The 25030-nt window shown below is 47.2% G+C and overlaps 8 protein-coding genes across 8 annotated transcripts; 5 read left to right on the top strand and 3 right to left on the bottom strand.

Moving 5' to 3' along the window:
• Positions 1-1025: 1025 nt before the first annotated feature.
• Positions 1026-2581, bottom strand: F4822DRAFT_110029 (uncharacterized protein). Its single transcript, XM_051452450.1, has one exon. It carries the CDS (start codon positions 2368-2370, stop codon positions 1207-1209), a length of 1164 nt encoding a protein of 387 aa, XP_051317715.1. The 5' UTR covers positions 2371-2581; the 3' UTR covers positions 1026-1206.
• On the bottom strand, positions 2582-4741 carry F4822DRAFT_110022 (L-gulonolactone/D-arabinono-1,4-lactone oxidase). Its single transcript, XM_051452449.1, has one exon. The coding sequence runs from the start codon at positions 4365-4367 to the stop codon at positions 2793-2795; it is 1575 nt and encodes a 524-aa protein (XP_051317716.1). The 5' UTR covers positions 4368-4741; the 3' UTR covers positions 2582-2792.
• Positions 4742-5421: 680 nt separating this feature from the next.
• On the top strand, positions 5422-6748 carry F4822DRAFT_388995 (uncharacterized protein). The gene is made up of 3 exons (XM_051456936.1): positions 5422-5814; positions 5864-6038; positions 6107-6748. Exons 1-3 carry the CDS (start codon positions 5722-5724, stop codon positions 6304-6306), a joined length of 468 nt encoding a protein of 155 aa, XP_051317717.1. The 5' UTR covers positions 5422-5721; the 3' UTR covers positions 6307-6748.
• F4822DRAFT_388999 (ribosomal protein S5 domain 2-like protein) lies at positions 6749-8403 on the top strand. The gene has a single exon (XM_051456937.1). It carries the CDS (start codon positions 6891-6893, stop codon positions 7953-7955), a length of 1065 nt encoding a protein of 354 aa, XP_051317718.1. The 5' UTR covers positions 6749-6890; the 3' UTR covers positions 7956-8403.
• Positions 8404-8574: 171 nt separating this feature from the next.
• Positions 8575-10555, top strand: F4822DRAFT_389001 (GDP dissociation inhibitor). Its single transcript, XM_051456938.1, has 3 exons — positions 8575-8693; positions 8790-9889; positions 10098-10555. Exons 1-3 carry the CDS (start codon positions 8620-8622, stop codon positions 10448-10450), a joined length of 1527 nt encoding a protein of 508 aa, XP_051317719.1. The 5' UTR covers positions 8575-8619; the 3' UTR covers positions 10451-10555.
• Positions 10556-10993: 438 nt separating this feature from the next.
• Positions 10994-13208, bottom strand: F4822DRAFT_425164 (Rec8 like protein-domain-containing protein; the record flags this gene model as incomplete). Its single annotated transcript, XM_051460289.1, has 4 exons — positions 10994-12662; positions 12731-13006; positions 13100-13136; positions 13190-13208. 4 exons carry the CDS (start codon positions 13206-13208, stop codon positions 10994-10996), a joined length of 2001 nt encoding a protein of 666 aa, XP_051317720.1.
• Positions 13209-17299: 4091 nt separating this feature from the next.
• On the top strand, positions 17300-20772 carry F4822DRAFT_110121 (ferric reductase like transmembrane component). The gene has a single exon (XM_051452451.1). The coding sequence runs from the start codon at positions 17845-17847 to the stop codon at positions 20461-20463; it is 2619 nt and encodes an 872-aa protein (XP_051317721.1). The 5' UTR covers positions 17300-17844; the 3' UTR covers positions 20464-20772.
• Positions 20773-21786: 1014 nt separating this feature from the next.
• Positions 21787-24399, top strand: F4822DRAFT_389012 (uncharacterized protein). The gene is made up of 2 exons (XM_051456939.1): positions 21787-23098; positions 23205-24399. Exons 1-2 carry the CDS (start codon positions 22300-22302, stop codon positions 23759-23761), a joined length of 1356 nt encoding a protein of 451 aa, XP_051317722.1. The 5' UTR covers positions 21787-22299; the 3' UTR covers positions 23762-24399.
• Positions 24400-25030: the final 631 nt, after the last annotated feature.

Consider the following 25030-nt stretch of genomic DNA (forward strand, 5'->3'; position numbering starts at 1 on the left):
TCTCGGATAGGCACCTAGTATGTTTGCTGTTTCCGCCCGGTTCCTGTGTGTATCCGATGTAAGGGCCCGTCTGTTGTTTGAGTTCGCATCCGAATCGGATGCCTACTAGGTATCTATATTCCGCCATGTTCAAGCAAGCACTCTCGCACAGTTCTAGCAAATACTAGGTCGTCAAGTATAACACGACACTGAAGACTTTTCATGATGATAACCCGAAGAAAACGAATGTCTAGAATAAAAGCGAACTATATCCGTAACAGCATACTAACGTCACCATACCTGTTACTACCAGCCCTCCTTCATATACTAGAGCATTTTTAGAGAGGCAATGAATGCCATAGCTTCTCTTTAAGCGTACCATAAACAGACACCCAACCACAATGAAAAAGAGGGCATACTACACAATATACCCACTCTCATCACCCCTCGGGAAAAGCAAATGATCCCCCTTCCCCATCCTGTCCAACAGCGTCCTTAGCACCTTCAATTCCACCCACAGAGAATGCGTTTTCTTCAACGAACTATGAATCGCTGTCGAAGGCAGACATTTCCTCGTCTGCGCCAGCACTATCGTCTTATTGCATATTTGTATACACGTTTCCTTATCAGCCGGTTCGTAGAGCAAATCGCCAGAACCCAAAACGTCGACAGTAGCCTCTATAGCCAGAACTACTAGCTGCATTGATAGTTTGATGAAGTGCTGTATAAGTTTTGTAGTTCTCGGGGAAGCTGTGAACCGCTGTCTTGCTGGGTCTAGTAGAGGGATATATACGAAGTAGAGTGGTTCGTGCCCTTTGTGTTTGTGTAGACCTACTACGTAAGGCCGCGCGAAGTTCTCGGGGGAATGTAATGGCCCGTTAGGTCGATCCAGGCCCATTTCACATCTGGCGTCCTTCAAAACGGTTGCGAACATTCGCCTTCCCATAGTCACCTAAATCATAGGTTGTACGATCTCGATGTAGTGCCACATGTACTGAAAATACCATATTAATAACAGACGTAGATCTTAAGGTAATAGGGGAAACTTACTTTAGCTAATCCATTGCCGGAAAGTTGAGGTGACGGTGTAAAGCAATAGTAGGCGTATAAACTAGAGTCAGTAGTTTCAATTCCCCCGATAGAAGGCATAGACTTGAGTACGTCTTTCATCAAGTCTGCCTCACTATTCTCGCCCCTCCAAAATGGCCGACAAGAGGCAAAGTCGTTCTAGTACGTATCTCTCCCGGCGAGCACTACCAGTGTCTTTAGTCCCTTGTAGAGTAAAGGTGTTGACTGGGTTTGGAGGACTGGAATCCTCGAAGGCCTCATTTCCAACTGCGGGATTCGTGGGCATGGTATTGAGCTTGGTTGAACTTTCGCGCACATTTTCGCAAACAAATCTTCTAGTGTATTTGATAAGGTCCTGGGGAGAATAGCTAAAGAAACAGGGTCAAAGTCAAGAGATCCGTGTTTTGACATTCTGACTTCCCCCGGAAGCAGTCCTGGGCTCTCATCTCCAAGGCGATTGATAAGAGATGCAACACCGAAGAACTCAATCCAGGCGGCGCCTATACGTTTTAGTGGTGTCTTCTCTCCATAATGATGCGGAAGTAAGTGAGTTTGAACCGACTCTGCGACTTCTGGTAGCACAGCTTCTATTCCCGTTAGGAATTCTGGGAGTACACCTTTCAAAGGCGTATGAAGGTGTTCGTATCGTGGATGAGAAGGTGGAACCTGCCCGTCTTCGTACTCGCAGTAACCAATATATCGGACGATGAGTCGATCAGATACTCCTAGTCCTTCAGCCCGACAGATCAGATACCAAACTCGTAACTCTTCAAACGTCTTCTCCTGGTTCTTCAGATAATTCTCCAAAACAACGAGATCACATATCCGAAGCGCCCATGATTTCAAGTAGAAGAACCTCCGAGGATACACATTATCCACGAAGTGCTCCATGCGGATAACTCGCTCCAGATCGTTGTTAGAGACATGCATAGGACATTTTAAAAATGCGTACCAGGTCTCTACGACGGACCGCCTATCTCCTGAACTAGGTATAGGCTTGAAAAAACCCGGATTTTCCCTTATTAGCGCAACTAACTGATTCACATCGCTGAAATCTGGTTCGGTGTGGGGATTGGGTTGTTTTTCTGGCGATGGTGGGTATAGCGTGCGAGTTGTCAGCGAAGCTGGGTACTCAGTTGTCGATGATATTTCACCGGGAGTTCTGATGGGTGGTAGTTCAAATGAAAAGTCAAATCGCGATGGCTGCTGGATTGATTCTATGGACGGTAGCGTCACTATCGGCCCGGGGCTTGTTTGTGTCGCTTCTGATTTTCCCGGTTTCGACGCCGGCTCTTGTGGGTTAAGAACAAAGTGTGAATCCATTTCGTTAGTACAGGTTACCCTGTCGATAGTGTATTCTAAATATCTTTATTAGAATCGATTCGAGCTAGAGTCAAAGTTGGATGTCGACTCCAGACGTCAATATATATGTAGTAGACAAGAAAATATTGCAAGGAAGAGAAAGCCTGTGCAATTATAAAGGGCAGTATGTTTAAGCTGCGCCAGTGATACAGCGCATATCATCCCACCTTCTTCATAGCTAGCTTAACCATCAGTGGTAGTAGCCGTCTACCTTTCCTTTTATCACAAATAGGGGTAGGCATCCAGGTAGCCCTTACCCATGCAAGCCTCAACCATGCTTCCATTAACTTTACATATCTAGAAGGCGCCTCCATCCAAATATCTAGCCTAATGTCGGAGTTGCCATAAGCTCCATCTCTCATACACCGTATCATATCCAATCACTACCGCGCCGTTCCAACATCGCCCTCAAACACAACACCTCCGGTAGGATTTGGTTTCCTACCAATCTCCGCCTCCTCCAGCGGAAGAACAGGACCACCCTCAAGTACAAACCTCCTATGCCAAGCCCCAGCAAACAACCCATCCGGATCAACACTTTCCCTAACCTTCCGCCATTCCCGTAGATTACTACCATACATACCCTCAATCTCCACCCCATCCGTCTCAAAATTCTTCGCCCAATGCGGTCGGCCACCCAACTCCCTCATCAACCACTCAAACGCCTCATAATACCTATCGCGACACGGGGGGTCACTAAAATACGGTCGATAAAGCGTAGCATTAAGATACAACGTCGGGCCATCCTCAACCGTTGGATCGAGAAACGGTCTAGTATTCGGGATTTGCGACTTCGGGTTAGAAGGCGAAGTATTAGAAACGCGTACTTCGACCGGAGCGTGAACGTAAAGCCCTTCTGCTGAGAAGGGGATATTATGTGGAACGTAATCGGGATCCGAAGGTGGAAGTTGGTTTAACCAACTACTTAGCCGTCGGAGAGCTTCGGGGCCTTTGTGTAGGGGGATGGCCCATTCGTTGACGAATTGTGAGTACAGGCAGTTCATTAATAGTGCTTTACGGCTGGGTTGCACGGCTTGGCTGGTTGTGCCGTTGCGGAAGCCGTATTGCATGCCGAATACGAACCACTCAACCCAAGGGAGGATTCGTGGGAAGAATTGTGAGACGTATAGTAGGTTGTGGTAGACGTAGTAGCCAAGTGTGCCGTCATAGTATGATATTGGTGGAGGTACGAGTGGTTCATCGGTCTTCTCTGCCGTCCACACCACTGCACGCCGTGTATACGGATACCACCAAACTCTGACGAACTCGGTCTGTGTCCAGAGGTCCTTCTCCCATGCATCTAGCATCTTCACATCAGTATCGATAACTTGCTGCCAACGCAAGGTGAACTCAGGCACGGCCCGGAATGTAATTTCAGTTATGATACCGAGAGCGCCTAAAGAAAGAATAGAGGCGCGGAACAACTCTGGGTTTTTCTCAGGCGAACAGAACTTGGTAGTGCCATCTGCGACGGTTATGCGCAAAGATAGAATATCCTCGGACATCAAGCCATGCCTAAGACTTGATCCATGGGTGCCGGTAGAGATAGCGCCGGCGATAGATTGCTGATTGATGCTACCCAGGTTTGGCATCGCAAACCCATACTTCTCAAGTTCCTCGCAAAGCGCATATAACCTGATGCCCGACTGCATAACGACGACTCCTGTAGAAGCGTCCACGGAAAGGATGCGATTATACTTATCAAGGTTGACCAACCAAGATGAAGTACAAGTCAGTGAGCTGGGCGAATGGCCGCAGCCGGTAGTCGTGATACGGCGACGACATTTGTGCGCCAACCTTACGATCTTTTCAATCTCAGGCAGCGTCTCCGGTTGGAAATACAGTTCAGGTCGTGACAAGAAAGTCTTGGCCCAAGTGCTGTGGACATGATTCTCCTTCGCGCGTAAGGGAATGCCATCAGCGCTTCTGGCAAGCTCGGAAGCGATCAGAGGATCCATGATTCGCAGGTCAATAGTGATATCGACGACGTAGTATCAAATGCGGCAATTATGCGACTACGTTGAGCGCATCCACTCGGAATATTAACCGTATGATTTTCAGGGTCTTCCTTTGACAAAGCGGCGGGGTATCCAAACCAAGCACAGATATCGCACGGATGTCCAATTGCTTCCAAGTTGTTCCTCAATCACCGTAACGAGGTGCGAAGGCGATCGACATGAGTCAACATGACGAATTCATTAGCCTTGCATTCCTAGGTAGAATATTATCAAAGCAAACGAGGTGATGAGACATCAAAGATTCTAGAACGCTTCTAAAAATTTCAAAACTTCGACATATCAATGATGTCTTGGCTTGCATTTCTTTAGATCTTCGTCATCGGCGACGCTTGTGATTGGTTTATCTGGATGGCACACTACCATTGTCTAACCCACTTGGCTCGAAATACCTCATTTTGTTACTAGAAAACTCGCAATAATCCTATTGATGTATTTTGATATGTATTTAGTAGTTAGAGATATACATCAACCCAGATAATACGTTTTATAGAGTGTTTCTTATCAGATCTGCCGGGAAGATCCGTCCTACCTAGGTATGTACATAGGGGTTTGGGGAATTTAAAGAAGCTAATGGTGACTTGATTTCACCTACTTCATAATGTGTTACAGCTCGTTATGATTCCACTAGGCCTACGAATTTCAGAATATAGAGGACAGGGAAAGTCTTTTAATATAATGGAGGTGATACAGGCTTAATATATATCTGTCTGCACGCAACTTACTTATTCCCCGAGCATGTGTTACACGGGAATCCCATCGTCGGATAGGGGACATGACCAATCAAAAATTAGCCAGAGCAATACCTCTATATTCGTGGGAAAACACAGTGACCAACTCCGACCAATTGGGTTGATCGAAATTTAAAGGGATTTCTATGTGGCTTGTAGTTCGGCGGATATCAATTGATGAATCTCTGAGACTATGTACGTGTCCGTAGGTATTCGTAACAAAACTGCAGAGTATCTTGATCCTATATCTATTTCAAAGCAGAGAAGCCGTGGTGACAAATGCAAATCACGAACGTACTATAAACTTGCCCAGAAACCAACAAGGCTCCGTTTAGTCTTCTTGGTATCGCCTGTCTGTAGCTGTAGTGCCTCACTAGTAAACTCGCCGTCTAGTCGTCTAGATCCATGATTTCCTAAATAGGAAAATGGTGACGATTGTTGCTTATGCGGTCAGATTAATAAGAAGGATATTATGAAACAATGCGCGGAGGGTTTAAAGAATTATATATATAAGAACAAGATTGAAATACTTTAAACGTTCTTACTATAGCATCTTAAGAACTGTTATGGCCCTGAGGACCTTGAGGAATTTGAATCGAATCAAGACAATGGCTTTCGTACCGACATCCAGATCCGAAGTCCAAACGTGGCTGGACAGAGTAAGTTAAACCCGTCTAGATCAAACTTACCAGAACTCATCATCTTCAGTTTCTTGCCATCAACGATACGCTCGATGTGTCTAAGCTCGATACCGTGTATACGAAGAACGCAACGGTGAAGTTCGGCAACCGACCTATCATACAGGGACTCGAAAACATCCAAAACTTCTTCGTTCCAACTTGGAGTAGAGAAGAGCTGATGCATCACGATGTCGACAGCTTCGGTACGTCCTAAGCTTAAGTCCACTTACCTCATTTTGGAAGCCTCAATGCTGACAAGTCCACTATCTAGACATGATCGACAATAGAATTTACCAGGAATGCCGTGTAACGTGGAAGGTCAAGAATGACCCGGAGAAGGAGACTATTGTTCTCTCAGCTATTGCAGTTCTGCACTTGGCCACGACTGGCGAGGAGAAGGGTCTCGTTAGCCATGCTGCGTACTACATGGACGGAGCTCCGTTGAACGCCGCACTTAAACGATCGCCTTGAATTTGGGGATAGAGGAACAGGTTGTACACTAGAAAAATAGAAGCCAAGTATTGTTGTTGGAAGTTTGTGATAGTGGCTGCTTGACGGCTTGATACTATAGGATGTGGCGTAAACTGGGGATGGTATTGGTCTGAGTGATTTAAGAAAAAAACGCCCCGAGAAGTTGAGTAACTCCGAATAGATATTATGTGCATAATGTTTCGGATTTCCTGTAAAGTCCCCGGCCATGATGTAGAAGAAGTTGAGTTCTACATTCTCGGCGACTTGTATAAAAATACATGAACCCCACCTACCAAAACAGGTATTACCCATAATGGATTAGCTCGCTTCTGATAACCACCTAGGATTGAATACGATAAGAGATAGCTTTGGGTATCGATTATCATTGATTGGCTGTAGCTTCAATGGACCCCGCGAGGCTTGCTGTAGCCTTTTCCCAAAATTTCAAACCATCACCACAAACACCTTCACCACGACGTTCACGAAGCATTGACGAACCATAATTCATAATTTCCACTCCAAAACCCACCTTTGAACTTGTATTCTTACAAAGCCACCGGTATATCCAAGAATACACAAGAAAAATGGCAACGTCAAGCTCCTTGACGCTGTCAAGCACAACCTTCGCAAAACTCTCACCACACCCATTCCTCCTCGCAAACCTCCAACCACCAAGCGGCCCTACCTCGGCAACCACACCTCCCTCCTCACGAACCAACGGCCGCCAACCCCGCCAACCGCGTCCCTATAGTATAAACACATCCTCCCTATCACACGCCCACGGCAGCGCCGTCGTGCGATCCGGCGACACCACCGTAATATGCGGTGTACGCGGCGAAACTCTCCTCACATCCCAAATCCCAAATTACCGCGTCACGCCAACCTCCTCCTCCCCCAATAGTAGTATAGCGAGAACAGACGAACTACGAGATTACGATTTACTTGTTCCGAATGTGGAGTTAGCAACAGGCTGCGCACCAAACTTCCTCCCCGGCGTACCCCCGACCACCCTCGCGCAGACGCTGAGTACGCGTTTATACTCACTACTTCATAGTGCGAAGGTTTTGAGTGCGGAGGGGTTGAGGATATATAATCGCGATGGAGCTCTTACTACAACATCGGCCGAGGGGGGGATGGAGGAAGATAATAATGACGAGGAAGATGCGGTGAAGGAGGTTAAGGCATATTGGGTACTTTACATCGACGTCCTGTTTATTTCGTTCGATGGAAACCCGTTTGATGTGGCTTGGGCTGCGATCCTGGCTGCGTTGAGGGATACGAAGTTACCGTACGCGTATTGGGATGTGGATCGCGAGATGGTGTTATGTTCCCGACCGACTACTGAGAAGCCGGCTGTGCCGTTGAGTATACATGGATTACCGGTTGCTTGTACGGTGGCTGTGTTTACGGCGAAGGAGAGGCAGCAGAAGAAGGGCAGTGGTCAGTTTTGGATCTTGGTGGATCCGGATAGACTCGAGGAGAGTTTATGTGATGAGACTGTCACGATGGTGGTTGATAACACAAAGGGAGAAACAAAGATCCTGGCCATATCGAAAAGTGGTGGCACGGTTGTTGGACCGGCGATTATGAGGGAGTTTGCTAAGGTTGCGGCAGAACGGTGGAAGGAATTCCGTGCTGTGTTGCAGTAGAGCAGGGAGGCGGTAGGAGTAGTCACTTGATACCCGGAATCCTGGAATAAAAAGGCAGATTCGTACAGGCTTATGAGGAACTAAGAATTTGCACTGATTCCGGTGAATTTACCATTGATCCCTATGATGATTCTGATGTGAATAACTTAAGTGCCGAGAAGAGTACATGTAGTTGCATACATGTTCTAAATGCCCCTAATTCATTTATTCTAGTATCTTAATGTTTACTTTGAGCATGAATGAAATATCTTTATCACAAGTACGCAGTAACTATTCGAAGTGAGATGTATCAACCCTTCGAACCATCCTATCAGGCCAAAGAATCCAGGATAGTAGATACGGGACGACGATTTTGGTCTTCCGCTCATAAAAGACGAGCAGCCTACTGAAAGGCCACTCTTAAACCAGCATCGTAGCGCTTCGAGATAGTTGAGCGTTGGATACTGGCAGGCGGTGGTTTGTTAAAGAAAAAGAAAGAAGAGCAAAAAAATCACAGCCATTTAATTTTAGGTGTCGTAGAGGTCCGTGCACGGATTATCGGAACCTCGGCGTTTGTGTGCCGATCTAGATAAACCAAGCTCCACTTCGTAGCTCCATTTTCTCCTGCAACAATTTTTCGGCGAACCCAAACACCCTTTCTAATCTTCTTCCCTTTTTATCCACGATGGAATCCTTGGGAGAAGAGCCATGGGACGTAGTGATCTGCGGCACAGGTTTGTCGCAGTCGCTACTGGCTCTGTAAGCAAATCCTTCTCTAATATGTATTCCTACATGAGTGGCAATAATGGGAGCTTGATCTGACTGACCCAGCCCGCTTTCCGGCGATCCATGAAGAGCCCTCTCGAGATCCAAGAAACGTATCCTTCATCTCGACCCGAATGATTTCTATGGCGAGCATGAAGCAGCTTTTAGTCTTCAAGAGGCGGACAATTGGGCAGCCGCTAATGCTGGATTGACTACCGGGGATGAGTCGACGAAGGAAACACAGAACATCTTCAAGAACGCTAGCGTTTGGAAGCATCCCGAAGCTGCAGACCATGGTTTATCCTTCCCTCGAGCATATTCACTTGCCCTAGCGCCTCAAATCATACACACCCGCTCTAAGTTATTGGAGCAGCTAGTATCATCGAGAGCCTACAGACAAGTCGAGTTCTTAGCCGTCGGCTCGTTCTTTGTCTACGACGAAAATGCCAGTCCGAAGCTAGCCCGAATACCTAGCAGTCGCGAAGACGTATTCGCTACGCGCTCCATACCGGTCAAGTCGAAGCGGTCATTGATGAAATTCCTCAAGTTCGTCATCGAATACGACTCTGATGAACAGAAGTCGGTTTGGCAGGGTCAGGAGAGTAAACCGCTTTCAGAGTTCTTGGCGAGCGAATTCAAGCTAGATGAGAATCTGCAAAAGTATATCCTCGCTCTCACTTTGACGCTAGATGGCAATGTGACGGTTGCAGATGGTTTGGCTACTATCCATCGTCATCTCACTTCCATGGGCTTGTTTGGTCCTGGATTCTGTGCCGTGTATCCCAAGTGGGGTGGCTCCTCGGAGATTGCGCAAGTGGCGTGCCGTGCTGGTGCCGTTGGTGGCGGCATTTACATGCTTGATACCAAGGCTAAGGTCAAGGATGGTTCTGATGGCAATGAAATCACTCTTGACTTATCAAACGATCTGTCTGTTAAGACGACAAAACTGGTGAAGTCGCAAAGTGAGGCTGCGCCCGGCTCACAGACTAGCACGAGGTTGATCGCAGTGGTCAACTCACCTCTACAGACTTTATTTGAGGTCACCACAGAGGGTGGACCGAGCCCAGCAGTAGCCGTTGTAGCCTTTCCAGCTGGCTCATCCACGGGTGCTGAAGACTCCACATCTTCAAATAATCCGATTTACGCGCTGGTACATTCCAGCGAAACAGGAGAATGTCCTGTTGGTCAAAGTAAGTTCACACTTCCTCTTCTCCGATTATTTCCCTTACTATAATGGTGTTATGATGATCCAACAAATACGAATACTTATCTACATTGTCTGAGCTATGCTTTGACGAATACAACCTCTGACAAACTGATTGCACCAAATTCCATCATCTAATATTCTATGAAAAATCCATAGTGGAATAGCCTAGCTAACCATCGCTATCTTTATAGGTGTAATCTACTTGACCAGTCTCTCAACATCTCAGTCCGCACAGCAGCTCGAGACAGCGTTAAACTCTCTTCTCGCTGCTGCTGCTCATGCAAAGGGCTCAACGCCTATTTGCTTGTATAAAGTGCAATACGAGCAATCTCTGAGTGCGCGAGAACCGTCTTGCACAACAAATGGGAGCGTTCGTACCTTCGCGTTTCCCTCTCGGTCTCTAAGCCTTGCGTTCGATGATAGTTGTCTAGCCGCAGTCAAAGACGCATGGAAGCTAGTTATGGGCGATGAGACTCCAGAAGACGAGTACATGATCTTCGAAGACCGCGAGGGTATGGCTGAAGATGATGACGCCTATGATTAAGTTGTCTATATGCATTTAGGAGTTAGGTTGCGAATTAGAATGTAGGTAGCCAAGACATCACACAAATCATAGGTAATAAGATTGATATACCATTTGTAAATCATTTCGGTGCATTCAGGCCATGTACCGCAGCATATGTACATCAGCGCTTAAAAAAGCAGATCTTTCCCTAGTGGGTATTTATCTATCTCGAAATGAGAATTGCGAATAAGCATCGCAATATCCATCCATCCATCTCCTGTTTTTGAGTCCAACATACAGCAATTCTTACATCCATTCATCGTACTCCCCTAAGCTTAGCTCGTAAGCAAAGTTAGCTTTGAGGAGCCGTTTATATCGTACAACACAAATCCGTCTTTTTTCTTCCTTGCTTTAGTTCCCTCTTAAATCCTCCCCGGAAACTCCGATGGCAATGCAGATAGGAAATCGGAGTTTTAGTCGAAAAGAGTCGCAAGTGTGATGTTGGTGAAGCCATCAACCATAAAATACCACCGAAAATTCTTAGACGAAGTAAATGAGCCGATATTCGCATGAATCTTTGTGTTACTCGGCACCCGCAGCTGGAGCATCAATCTCCGCCATCTTCATACCAACCCAAATTCCGCCAAACGATTCCTTAGGGTTGACGTCTTGGTCGAGCTCAATCTTGCCCTTATTCGCGAGGCACAGAGCGTTGTAGAAGGCATGGGCGGCAGTGTCGCGCGGTGTCTCTCGAGGCTCGAATACATCTTCAAATGCGACCCATCGTCGGTCTACATCGAAGTCATCGTCTTGGCGACGCTCGCCGTTTTCACGGACAGCGGAACCCATGAATGAAAAGAAGTTATGTCCTTCAATATCGACCGGTTTCCATCCGCTCTGCTTCTGCGCCTCGTCCGTAGGCGGTTCCGCGGGTGCATCTACGGGTTCATAGCCGTCAAAAGGATCGTCGTCTGAACGTAGGCCAGCAGCGAAATTCATGTCGTCACTGAAGCGCACGGCATCTTGGCCAGCGCGGCGACCTCCTAAAGGACTAGATGGGATACGGCCCTTCTGGGCGGAACCGCGAATGGAAGAGCCTGGGATGGCGGAGGAACCTCGGTTCCAAGGCATGCGTAGAGCAGATGATAGGTGGTCGGACATGGCCGCTTGAGCTTCTCGGCCGACTTCGGGGGAACTGTGGATGGCCGGTGCATCTTGGTCGAAGACGTCGGCATTCTCCAAATCGTGACCCAGCTGGTTCTCGTCGACTCCGCCTTCGAGTCGCGGTCTAACTCGTCGTGCCTCTTCTCCGTCGTCCTCAATGGCTTCGGATGCGGATCGGCGCTTACCGCGGGATGGGTCCGGTACCTGGAGTCCAGTAAACGCAGTGAAGAGCGAATCGCCAGAGAAGTCAAGGGCGAGGGGGTGTACCATCCTGGGGACACCAATATTCTGGCCAATATTTGCCAGACCAAGGCCAAACGTCAAGAGCATCGCGTTTGCTTTTGCCTGTGCCGCAGTAGTCGGTCGTACTTTCTTCATACCGCAATTCTCCAGGTATTTGTCTTGCAAACCTTTCATTTCAGTTCTCGAAATTTGCGTTCGTTCATCAATCTTCATCCCGCGAGGCTTTCTCTTTCGTCGCGAAGGTGCCTGCTGATTCTGCTGCTGCTGATCATCGGAGAGGAAGGCGATCTGATTGAATCGAGGTCGTTGCTCTAGAACGGGTCCGGCCTGCTCTGGCTGTGCGTCTTCCATGATGACGTTGCCTTGCTCGTCAACGTTTGGTTGATCCTGCTGATCTGGAAGCGCTCTTCCCTGAGCTTCGTCATCCATTAGCGGTAGAGGGGGCAAGTCAAACTCGTCTTGGACTATGACAGGTTCCGCTCTCTCAATGATGTTTCCGTCCTCGTCAATTTCCATTCCCCAATCTACCGGTTCGGCAAATACGTCGTCCTGATCGAGAAGTAAGTGCTGCGCGCTTCCCGGTTTGTGTGAAGAGGAAACACCAAACGGCGAGTTATGTTGGGAGGGAGACTCTGAGCGACCGAGTTCGAATCGAAGGTCAAATCCTTGCGCGGGACTGTCCGAGACTGAAAGGAAAGATCTATCAAGAGGGGACATCTGAGAAGACGTCTTGTTGGTCAATTGAGTTGCTTGGCTGCCAGCGAGTATCGCATCGAGATCAAATTGGGGAAGTTGCATATCCGGAACAAAGTCAGGATCGTTCATAATTAAAAGGTTCTCGGGTCTAAAAAGGAAGTCAACAATGTCTTTGTTTGCTTGTTTCCTACCTCGAAAGCCATAGAAGGTTCTTACCTTGTCTTGCCAGCGTCGGGATCCAGCTGATTTCCATTGAGCCTCTTGAACAGCATATGCATGTGCATCTGAACCTTTTGTAGGTCTGACAACATGTACCTACACTGCTCATTATAAACGCGCGACACACCATAGAGGAGCTGTCCCTGAAGTCGTAGGGCGACCGGTGCTCCTGGCTCGATGATCTTTCCGCATGCCTTCTCTACATCGACTGCTTGGATAGCCTTCTTCGATACTCTCCTTGCGCTCGTGCCTGTCCCAACGGTGGCGATGAGCCTTGGCAGAGTTAGCTACAGGCAATACGTCATTTTCTAAACCAGCGAATGGGAGATGCGAAGACCAAATGTTCAAAGTCAAGTATGTACTTACCAAATGGTGGAAACACCATATTGGTGATTAGTCAGGACTAGAGGCACCACATTAGCAAGAGGTATCAGTTTCAGAAGAGGTGGAACATACTCTCGTGACTATAAAACATGATGAGAAAATAGTGGGCTCATTACACGCCCTGGCAGTATCGAATGAATCCTAAGGCTGGAATCAAACAATGGATGGGGTTCGGGACGAAGATGAGAATAAAAATTATCTGGTCTCAAGATTCTCTAAGGTGCGCATCGAATCTTTAACGATACTGGGGAGAATTGAAAGAACTAGGGCTATAAGGTCATCATCGGTTTACAGGAAAATAAAAAAGAGGAAAAAAGAAATTGAGAAAGGTTCAGGGTACAGACGCGGCAAAAACGAGGGACGCGTCTGAAATTGCAGAAGACGTGTTCGAGAAGGAAGGTGCTCTTCACCGGGAGACATAAACTCAATCGTAGGAGAAACTCTCTGCTATCGTCGTTATCACTTGATCAGGTACGTATTCTTTGCTGGTTATTCCACTTGATTATTCGAATACGCATTTACCCCCTTATTTCTTATTTGGTTCTGCATTTAGTTATAATGTTTCCTGCTTGTACTCAAATTTCACGTATAACAACGCAGTTTTACATATACGCAATCTTTTTCTATACTTCGGTAACTATAATAATGATTCTTACTTGAGGATATATAATTGATACTTTTATGGTAGATAGGTAGTTAGCTCTCGGTTTTCACCTCAAATAGACAAGAATTCATAATCATCTATCCTACCATCTACCAAGAGTAGAATATATACGTACGACTACAACATACTAATTCAGGCACCTTCTTAGGTCCTTGTTACTTTTCTTTTACTATTGTTTCTTTTTTTATCATACTACACAAGGACCACGAATTGGGATAATAATTCTTCTTTTATCAAAGACTTAACCAGACTATCATGACACTAACCATATGAGGGGGTTAATAACTCTGTTGTTGCGCGAGGAGATCGCAAGTAACTGCTACGGAAGCTATCGTATACATACAAGAATGACTTCTTTGTTCTAAGGATTCCCATGCCTCCATATCGGCGATAAGGAGTTCCTCCGATACTTCCCAGGATGTATCCCTTCGTATGGCTTTAACTACTGACACAAGCGTCTACACCATTCAGACATGTACGTCTACATAACGCCTTTCCCAATTGCGAGACTCTTTTTTCTTGAGGTAACTAATTACTGCGCACAGGTCGGTGGGAGTCTCGGCTTCGTTGGGTATAACCTAGTCTTCAACTCGCTGAAGCCTCGGTCGACCCCCACTGGCACCTATATGTCCTCAATTCCTACCACGGACGCATCAACCACGACATCGGAGGAGACCGTTGAGACAACCTCAACTCTCACTCCTACCACAGAACCCACCCACTGTAGCCCCTACAGGTTAATGTTGAAGAACTGTTCGTGCTCTGCCTAATGCGCGCAAATCAGCCTATATCACACCGACTGGCAGCATCGCCGAGAGTACGCAATTTTTTTGACAAGAAACAACCGCCATCTCATCCTCGCTATCCACTACTATGTATACGACACATACCTTATCCACATTAATTCTTTTCCTCATTCTAAACCGACTTCCGGGCAAGGCAACATACTTAGCTACCTTCCCTGAACGTCCCAACTAATCACGACAAAGTCGTGTGCATCCTCGGAAAACCCGACCTGCTGCTGCAGCCGAGAGTTGTATCCGACGAGGACATACCGGACATGTTTTCCTCCACCGTCATCGCAGCACGTCTATCTTTAGCATTGAGCTGTCATTCTACACGGAGAACCCGGATACCAGTTACGAGCCTAAGCGAATATGCTCTGACGTGATAAGGCTCCAGAGCTCTTGACCACATCAGGGATGTCGAGATAGCGTCCCTAACAGCACATACAACGCCGCCGCAGTCCACGACGATACAGCACGGGTGGGAACTCCTATGCGAACTCTTGCACCCTAAATGCCTAGGTTCTTGGTGGTAGTAGTCCTTTAGCTCTAGATGGGCTTGGAAGGCATATGAAGACCAACAAAACCACGTCGAACTCGGTATATAGGCGCGTGGTAACTGGCCAGTACGGCAATCTACATGAGCTCGACTTGGAGACCACAATATCCCCATGAGAGGAAAGCGAGCGAGAAAGGCACGGAGCTGAACATGAGTTTGGAGTAAAGAGAAAATATACAACTTTACCACGATCGGGTGCATAATGTAGGACTTTGGTTTACTGAATGAATATGGCAACAACCCGTACTCAACTAGCTATCTATCTGACTCGGGTGAATGACGAGATGTGAAATATGATACGTACTATGTCGATTCCCACGCATAAGCACAATTAGATCTTCTCTCTGAAGATGCCTTCATCATCGTTTTCCCCCTAGCCACTCAAAGTAGTTGAATCTCATAATTATGAACAGACTCTAGTGCAAGTTGAACATCACGTACCCTCAATATATGTACTTGGTACTTACCCCCGATCCGATATTCATCCGGTGCATAACTTGTTCCCTTATTATATGTAAGTTATGCCAGTGTTGGTACTCGCCTGGAATCTTGAATGATCTGCATAGCATGGCGAAATTTCATACTTATGCCGCACTGTAATGCCCAATTGATCTTCACGGTAAAATCGCATCGGTTGGCTCGGCTCGGGCGGGATCCTACGTGTATTCCTTCTTCCTTACCTGAAATTCACCACGCTATGTAAGTCATATTCGCCAATAATCTCGATGCGTTTTCGATACCAGAGGATGGGTAATTGGGGGCGTCAAGCCTTCCCTTTCAGCTTAATCAAAGCTCGAATTCCAGTTGGTTCTGCTCGCGATCCGGCATATTAATTCTGAGGTCATCATCTTTCCGGCCTCCACCTTCGGAAGTACAGGATTTTTTGGGCAGCCCCCAATATCCTCGATGTATGGACGAGCATCGCCCAAATTTTACCGCTGTACGTTTCCGACAGTCTGGTACGCATCAGTGTGAGTTAATAGTCTCATCACACAATCACAGACACCATAGGGAAGAAAGTCGTCACCTTACGTGGTCGGATCCGAAAGAAGACAAGTTTGCTTGATTGATTTCCAAATCTTTCATCTGCCAGTATTATGCTATTGGCACCAGGGTGGGGTTGTGTGGTGAGCGATTGAGCAAATCAGGACGCGCCGTTAAGCGCCTGACACTTGTTCGTTCCTTTTACTCCAATCCGATTGCTTCGTCATCCCAAGCCACCCCAGGACGGTATCCCCTGTTCATATCACTGAGCCCTAGGGGAAAATATGGCTGTTTTCGCACGCCATTTGACAGAACTCGTTCGGTTGCCAAATCATCAAATCAATCAATGGAACCAACACGGCCATTTTGAGGTGGCCATCTGGCTACAGCGGCTCATCGGTAGACCAACTCGAATATTCGGAGAGTAATCGAATCGCCGAATTACTACCCTGTCGTGAGCTACAGCAAGGATTTCCTAGGATGAAAGCTTATCTCGAGGGCGAATCCTCTTCGTGTAACACTTCGTCGGAGGAGAATTGGGGGAAATTTGGGGTGTGCTGTCTGAACGGGTCAAGATCGATGAAATCTCAACATGTTGTTCTCACCAACATGCATACCTCCACTAATAGACGTACAGCCATGTGAAGACTGGGGAAATGAGCCCCCTAGGCGGTATCTTTTGACCTCCCTGACCGCCCATATTTCGGTTCGGTCATTGCCTGTAAGCGACAAGGTAAGAGAAGCGCCACCTAGTTCGTGGATGGATCTGCATTCTGCGAAAGCTGCATATGCACTGCACAACTTAGCACAGAACAATGGATCCTTGCCAACGTATCGGCACGGCAATCTTCCCGTCGCCTACACTACACTAGATAGGTAGGACCCTGGTGATTGAGATAGGGTAGTCAAGGTAGCAAAGGTAGCGTAGAACGGTCCGCCAAGCTTCAAACAATTGTTCAAAGCTCTAGCGCCCACGCTTATTCCGTGCGACCTGCATTCTGCGGGGGAACAAATCTCATTTTCCAGACCAGCCAATATCGAAGGACGGCCAACCGCTGGGTCTAACCTCTCAACCGACTACTATCCATACCAGCCCGTACTGGTTCCTGATTGAACGGTCTGGCGGCCCCGGTAGGAGGTCGAATTAGCCCCGCCTGCTTTTCCACGAGGTCAATCTCGCAAAACTCCTATTGGGTATGCTGCAAGGAGATCGCAAACCCGAATGTAGTAGTTGTGTGACGAGACTGTCAACCCGCCGCACGTTGTACCTGGCAAAAAGGGAACAAGTTCCCCACCCTACCTCGACGATCCTGGTCTGCACCGATATATACCTGGCGTTCCGGCGCCCATCTCTGTATCGGCCCGGTCTCTTCTACTCTCTCTCTTCGTCGTCGTCAGATCTTCGCGATCTATTCAATGGCCGATATTATTGTCTTTCCTAGCCTCTTAATCCGGTGAATTGGGGAGTCTGGTATTCCCCATCGCGTGATAAGGCTTCATTCGTTCCAATTCCTTCCATAATACTTTCTCACAGTAACCATACGTAAAAAATATATCCATCAATCCTAACTCATGTAGCACGAGAAGGTAGTTCAGTCGAAAATAAGGGCGACTCAAAGTTTTGTGAGATTCAAGCATTCTCACACGCTTAAGGACCGGACTCGGTTGGTGCAGTAGGCATTAGACGTCCGACATCAGTAAACGCGTCGATACCATTCATCTATCAACCCTAACCATGGCTCCCGAAGTCACGTCAGCCATGGCTGGGGCAACAAGGACGCTTTCCGAGCTAGCGAAACGAATATACATCCCATTGACAGCAACAAGCCCACCAGGCCTGGTAGAAGCGAACACAGTCGATCCATGGAGTCAATCGGGGAAATATGGTTTGGGGTGGACATATTTCAGTTTGGCGTTGATGGGATTGGTGTTGCTGGTACGAATATGGCATTGGTGGCAAGACAAGATCAGACAGGCAATATATAAGCAGGAGGTGGAACAACACTATCGGGATTTGTACACCCTCGATCCCGAATACGCGTTGGCAACAGGCATGCACACTGGCCAAACTGGAAGACAATTCTTTCCCGAAGAAGGCGCCGGAGGAGAGAAGAAAGACTTCAAGCCAAAATCCGATTTCTCTGCCGTTGGCCCAATTTTGGATGCGCTCGCGTTATTCAGATGGGTATTTTACCGACCGATACCAGATATCGTATGGCGAAAACACCGATTCACATTTTCATCGCTTGCTGTGTTGACGGTCGGTTTCGTCGCATTGGCGTTCGTGTCGATATATGTCTTCCTTAAGCAACCCCTATATTGGGATAGCATCCAATATGGTTCACCTCCGGTAGCGATCCGAGCGGGTATGATAGCCGTTGCCATGACCCCTTGGATTGTTGCGACGAGCATGAAGGCCAATTTGCTCACACTCATCACGGGAATCGGACCTGAGCGACTTAACGTGTTCCACCGATGGGCAGGTTATCTCTGCCTTTTCCTCGTCCTCGTTCATACTATCCCGTTTTATATCCAGCCGGTGTGGGACGACGGTGGTATGGCTGTTTTTTCTAAGTTGTTTCCCCAAGGAAGTGGTGTTATCTATGGCACTGGTATCGCGTGCCTAGTACCTCTGATTTGGTTATGTGTTGCTTCCCTCCCTTTTATTCGCAGGATGGCGTATGAAGTCTTCGTCACGCTTCACGTGCCCGTTGGGTTCGTGTACCTCGGTTGCCTCTTCTGGCACACCAAAAACTATCTGGCATCATGGGATTATCTATATGCCACGATAGCTATTTGGGTACTCTGCTATTTTCTCCGAATTTTCAAGCTCAATTGGGTTAAGCCATGGCGAATGTCGTTCTTGGTAGGAGACGAAGCGGCAATCACCCTCATGACTGAAAATGCCATAAAAATCACAATCCCCACACAAATGAAGTGGACACCTGGGCAGTATGTATATCTGCGAATGCCTGGTATCTCATTTTTCGACAACCATCCGTTCACCATCTCGTCACTCTGTAGCGAGGATTTCCCATCAGAATATGGCGAGCAGTATAGGGACTGCACTCTAGTATTCAAGCCGTACGGTGGATTCACTCGACGAGTTCTTGAGACAGCTATTGAGAAAGGACCATTCCACACATATCGGGCATATCTCGACGGGCCATATGGTGGTATGCGTCGTGAACTCGCCGCGTTCGACACATGTATCTTGATTGCTGGTGGGAGTGGTGTGACAGCGTTGATGTCGCAGCTATTAAACTTGATCAAACGAATGCGCGATGGCAAGGCTATCACTAAGAAGGTGGTTGTTGTATGGGCCCTGAAGCGACTCGAGGCGATGGATTGGTTTCGAGAAGAGCTACGTATTTGCCGAGATTCCGCACCACCAGAGAGCGTGACTTGCAAGTTCTTCGTTACTGCTGCTAAGAGACAGTCTCATATGCCAGCCCCCCGAGAACGAGGACCGCGGCCACTCAGTAATATGTTCCACGACAAATTGGATGGTTTCGTAACAAACGTTGCCGCAAAACGTAATTCCCAATTAATCCGGGATGAAGCGCAAGGCAATGTAGATTACGAGCGCCAGCTGCGAGCAGAGGACGAGGACAGAATCACCGCCCTTCCTCAACAGAAGTACCTGCAACCGCATCATATACCACCACAAGGCCCGCCACCTTCGAATCGCTTGTCGGCTCAAGAGGAGTCGCTCCGTAGGCTCGAAGGTCGAGATCAAAGTGATACCGAAGATCGCGAACAAGCAGTTGTCCCGGACACAACGAATGGTTATCCTGAAGATAAGCCGAAACGAGAATTCCATTTTCCACCACTCCACACACGACCCGAACAACAACCGCATTTCAACTTGGCACCTCCATCACCACGAAGGGTTCCTCCTAATGCTGAAGATGCCCAAGATGGCTCTCAAGAGAACGTGATCAGGCCACCCGAGTTCGCTCATCTCTGTACAACAAATTTGCCAAACCAACAACCAAGTGGAAGACCTACATCGACATTTGGTCCACCTTCAGGTTTCGATTTTGGATTCCCAGAGACGCCGACCGAGTTTCAAAAGAGTCTTATGCGCTTCGCATTTCCCGTGCCGCATCAGATTGACGGAGGTTGGAGTGTTGAGTATGGTCGCCCGGACCTTGGGTACATGTTACGGGAATGGACGATGGGTGGTCCAGATGGCCGTGGTATCTTGGGTAGGAGAACAGCGGTGTTTGTCTGTGGGCCGCCAAGCATGCGTGTCGGTGTCGCCAACACGGTCGCAAGGTTACAAGCAGAGATCTGGGGTGATCCTCAACTAGAGGAGATCTTCTTACATACCGAGAATTATGCACTATAAATTAAATCGGGGAGTATTATAAAGAAAAAGAAGTTGTATATATGTAAATTCGGTATGTGGGGGACATGCGACGAAATGATGCAAAAATATGACGATGGGCGGCGTTTTGGGACGGAAGATACCACTACTAATTCGGGCGCATATACCAAACCTCGGATGGTGTTCCAGGTGTGTACCTATTATATATAAATGGATGGTCGAAGGGATTGACGATACTTCCTTGGTGTTCGCATCGAACTCAAGGACACAAATATTTCTTACAGTTGCTTAACCTAATTAATTCCAATGAGCGATATTACCACTCAAGCCACGTCGCATAGTGCAAGTTTTTGTGCAGTTTTTATGAGAACCAAACGCACTTGTAGATTTCGATACCAGTACTTTCCTACAACAATGGGTTGGTATATGGTATCGCGATAATCTCTCCTTTTTAAATTCTCAGTCGCTGTGGAGCTAGAACTTAATACTCTTCTCTTCCAGGAGCACTTTCCTCTAGTTCGTATTATACATCCCTTTCTTTAGGGTACTTGCCACCCTCTGAAGTAGCGCCTACTCCCCCTCGTCTCGTGTGACCATATTATCAGGCCGCACAGCCAAAAGCCAGGCAATTACGCAAATTTTTAAACTTCAATAACGTCGTTCCTCCCAAAAGCGCCTTCACTTAAGGTAAGTGCTACGGATATCTACCAAGCACCCCCTGTCTCGAAGCATTATAAAAGGCCGCTCTCCCTCGTCCTCTCACCTCTTCCCCTGAACTTTTCTGGTCGTGGCGGGGGCACGGCGGGCCGAGCGACCGGTATCCTCGAGAGCTCAAGAATTCTCGAGGATGAGCTTGATGCTTGCCATTTCGGAGGTATCTTCAAGCTTCAGTCCAGGGGCGGAACTGACCGGCAAATCTTTGGAACCTTCTTCCCACCTCTTTTTCGTTGTGCTCCGTGTTTTGTTGCATGGACATGAAGAAGAAGTTTAATGTATGGGGCTACTAGTACGCTGCTGGGTGTGTAACTAAAATATTAATGGAAATACATTTCGATACTGATGCATCAAAACGGATATCTATTGGGAAAGTTGGTGTTCTGAGTTGGTAGTCACACTAAGACAACAGCGAAGCAACCAGTCTTCAATAGCAAGAATGATCTACTATTCAAGGAATAAAACGAGGGCATCCTAACGCGAACACAATACAGAAAGCAAAATTAGATCTCTAATAACTAGATAAATCCTTTTCACGATCATGGCTTCTCACTCCTAAATATTCTTAAGCCCGTATTCAAGCATGTATTTTAGATAAGATTGAAGGCGTTACTTTAGTGGAGGGGCAGTGGAGTTTTAGCGTATTAAGTCCATGAATACAGTGCAAGTATTATCGTTATCGCTAATACGATAACGGTGGCTAAACGCCACATGGAGGTACTTACCAGCCCCCAATTAGCGTACCTTCACATAACCTGTACATGTACTCCCTCTAAAGCATCGTCCACAACCTTGGAACTTCCCCCTTGTTGAATACAATGCTTGATATCCCTTTTTGGTCTAATCATGGACTGAGACGCAATTAACTGGAAGTTACGAATTTCATAAGCTTGCTGTGAATAACTTCAACGCCTGCTATTCAAATCACAACCATTCATATAGTACAAAAGAAAATGCTGGTGTCATCAAAACTCGAAGGTGATGGTCTTGATGAGTGAGGCCGCGACGCTTTTTAAGGAAGGATACTTTGAAATACCTATATACGGCCCGTATTCAGTATCGTAGGCTGCAGCCTATCAACTCGGCCATTTTATTCAGCTGCCCGGTACCCTGTGAGAAATTGACCAGTCATATTCTTTCACAATGGCGGATCCTCGCATAACGGCGGATGGGATGCCTAGTGACGACGTTGATATGGGGGGCACGGACATGCATTCTGGCAATGGGTTTGGTGGTGACATCGCCAACGCCAACGGAAACGGAGACGCGCATACAAAATCGGAGCAACATTTAGAACAAACAAAACACGGCCAATCCAAATCGGATTCAGAAGAGAAACAACCACCCTCCTCTTCCCCAACACAAGGAGATTCGAATAGGATGAAGGGAAAAAAGAAAGGCACAGCCGCCAAGAAAGGACCCAAAAAGGCCAGGGCTTCTAAGCCAAAGCTGAATTCGAAGAAGGATGCATCTTCCAACGGTGCTGCTCAAGACCAAAGCTCAGATGACGAAACCGACAATGGTCCGTACTGTATCTGCCGCGGACCAGACGATCACAGATGGATGATAAGTTGCGACGTCTGCGAAGACTGGTTCCATGGCGAGTGCGTCCACCTCGACAAGGAGGTTGGTGAGAAGCTAGTAGAGCGCTTTGTTTGCCCTAACTGTACGGATGGGATTCGAAACTACACCAAGTACAAGAAGACTTGTTCCCTGGAGGGCTGCAGAAATGCGGCTCGATTATACACTAAATCGACAAAAGAGCGAAGTGTTTTCTGCTGCAACGACCACTGTGACACATGGTGGATCTCCATGATCAGCACTCTACCTACCAAAGCTGCCTCGGCGAAGGCCATAGAAGTTCTTACCCAGGGAGATTTCGTCGGTCTTCTCACCAACACAGCTGAACAAGGTGGTTGGAAATTAGGTGACAAGCCCTTTGGTATGTTAACGTTCTTATTATTTTTTCATCCCATCCCCGTCTTAATTCTGTCTTTATGTTTTTAATAAAATTGAAATCGAATCGAATTCTAATATTTTCCACACAGGTAACATACAGAGTCTTTGGTCTAACGGACTTCCGACCCAGGAAGGCGTTCTCAGTGAGGAAGAACAGACCTTCCTAAAGAACTCCGCGGCTGAACGCCTAGCCCTCGGCAACGAGATCGTGCAGTACAAGAAGATGATGCAGCTCATAGATTGGGCCAATCATCGCCGACAGCTCGCCATCGAAGCCGGCAAATTTACTAAAGAGAGCTGCGGTTACGACTGGCGACTTGACACTGTCTCCGTCCGCCACCAATTTGGAGAGTGGCTCGAGACCCCCGAAGGCCAAGCTACTTTTAAGGCCGGCAAGCTTGACACCCCTCTTGACCCCAATCTCCAGGGAGACTCGGCTACTCGCGGCATGTGCGAGAAAAAGCGCTGTAAGCCCCACAACGGATGGTATAAATTACTCATGAGTGCAGTACGAATCCTAATCAAGGAGACGGCGACTGCCGCGGCAGATAAGTTGAATGCAGAGGACGACATGCGACAAGCGGCCGAAGCGCGATTCGAACGACGCCAGATCGAAAAAAATTCGGTGGAATACTTGGATGGATAAAATCGAAACTGATTGTGAGGTTGGAACGGTTGGTTGGTTGATAAGTCCGGCCATGGTTTAACTATTGGCTTGAATGAAGGATGGAAAGTCATTGCTCGATATACCCTGCTACTTGTAGGAGCTGGGTCTAGCAAAGGTTCTGTAACATCATTGTCCTGATTATGAACTAGAACTAGGATGTTCGACTGACGTGCGAGTATCCTGTTCTAACGTGGCTCGATCATTCAGTTCCTAAAATATTGCTTCTTTAAATACCACACTTTTCTTGAAAGCCAGGGCCCTTTTCGGTGTATTGGTCGACTTCTCTTTGATATGTTCCAAATATCGTGATATTCCAAGTGGGTTGGATCGGGATATGTCGTAGGTGATGTACGAGCGTCGTCCGACGGATGGGATATGTTTTCGCAGCGATAATAGAGGATCGGCTGGTCGAATATCAAGCCCTGCTCGGACTAAGGTATGTTGGGAGTTGCGGCAACGAGAGATCCCATACTCGGATTTCAACAGTGTCTCGTTGTGAATGACGAATGTCGAGAGATGTTGACTTGTTTGGTTTCTTAGGGTTTATTGTTATAGGTACCTAGGTACAATTGATATGCCAGATAATAATATTGTATAAGGTACAGCCACCATCGCGGGCTGTTGTGAAGTCGTTGAAAAAAGGAAGTCATCACTAACAAGGCCCAGAGGTAGTCACCCCCTTAGAAAGCCGCGCCATCAAGATGTGCCTACCCTTCTTCTCCCATGCAATCTAGACGGTGCTAGGATCCATAATTTGAATTTTGGTAATGCTAAAATACCCAGTCCCGATTGAACATGTTGAAAACTTCATCCTTAATTGTCGACCCTAGCCAACACACCCCCTATTTAGGTCACCGCGCGTACATCCTTACACAAGACATTTATATCATTAATCGAATATAAATAACCTGTATATTTATCTTACCAGGTTTCAATCTATTTAATTCGCGCGCTGACATACAATTGATAGGTATTCTGAGCCTGAGATCCCAAGTCGCGTCCTTCGAGCGCCCCCTCGACCTCCACGATCGGATTTTCATCGATATCTCCATCACCAACACAAACAGCTTCACAGAAACTTGATATATAATTTAATATGATTCTGGCTACATCATGACTTAGTTATTATAATACTATTCTTACTACGCACCTGTCAATGGCTGCTGGCAGTGATTCTCCTCGTCGATCCTCAGTATGAGAATATGTATATAAGAAGTATCTAAAATGTAACTAACCACATTAGTACCA

The sequence above is a fragment of the Hypoxylon trugodes genome (assembly GCF_022578975.1).
Source record: "Hypoxylon trugodes strain CBS 135444 unplaced genomic scaffold F4822scaffold_2, whole genome shotgun sequence".
Classification (NCBI taxonomy): domain Eukaryota; kingdom Fungi; phylum Ascomycota; class Sordariomycetes; order Xylariales; family Hypoxylaceae; genus Hypoxylon; species Hypoxylon trugodes.

Coding starts and splice junctions, on each gene's coding strand:
- F4822DRAFT_110029 (XM_051452450.1), bottom strand. CDS start 2,370: ATGGATTCACACTTTGTTCTTAACCCACAAGAGCCGGCGTCGAAACCG.
- F4822DRAFT_110022 (XM_051452449.1), bottom strand. CDS start 4,367: ATGGATCCTCTGATCGCTTCCGAGCTTGCCAGAAGCGCTGATGGCATT.
- F4822DRAFT_388995 (XM_051456936.1), top strand. CDS start 5,722: ATGGCCCTGAGGACCTTGAGGAATTTGAATCGAATCAAGACAATGGCT. Junction 5,815..5,863: donor TCCAAACGTGGCTGGACAGA/GTAAGTTAAACC, acceptor CATCATCTTCAG/TTTCTTGCCATCAACGATAC. Junction 6,039..6,106: donor TCACGATGTCGACAGCTTCG/GTACGTCCTAAG, acceptor TCCACTATCTAG/ACATGATCGACAATAGAATT.
- F4822DRAFT_388999 (XM_051456937.1), top strand. CDS start 6,891: ATGGCAACGTCAAGCTCCTTGACGCTGTCAAGCACAACCTTCGCAAAA.
- F4822DRAFT_389001 (XM_051456938.1), top strand. CDS start 8,620: ATGGAATCCTTGGGAGAAGAGCCATGGGACGTAGTGATCTGCGGCACA. Junction 8,694..8,789: donor TCGCAGTCGCTACTGGCTCT/GTAAGCAAATCC, acceptor CGATCCATGAAG/AGCCCTCTCGAGATCCAAGA. Junction 9,890..10,097: donor AGAATGTCCTGTTGGTCAAA/GTAAGTTCACAC, acceptor CTATCTTTATAG/GTGTAATCTACTTGACCAGT.
- F4822DRAFT_110121 (XM_051452451.1), top strand. CDS start 17,845: ATGGCTCCCGAAGTCACGTCAGCCATGGCTGGGGCAACAAGGACGCTT.
- F4822DRAFT_389012 (XM_051456939.1), top strand. CDS start 22,300: ATGGCGGATCCTCGCATAACGGCGGATGGGATGCCTAGTGACGACGTT. Junction 23,099..23,204: donor ATTAGGTGACAAGCCCTTTG/GTATGTTAACGT, acceptor TTTTCCACACAG/GTAACATACAGAGTCTTTGG.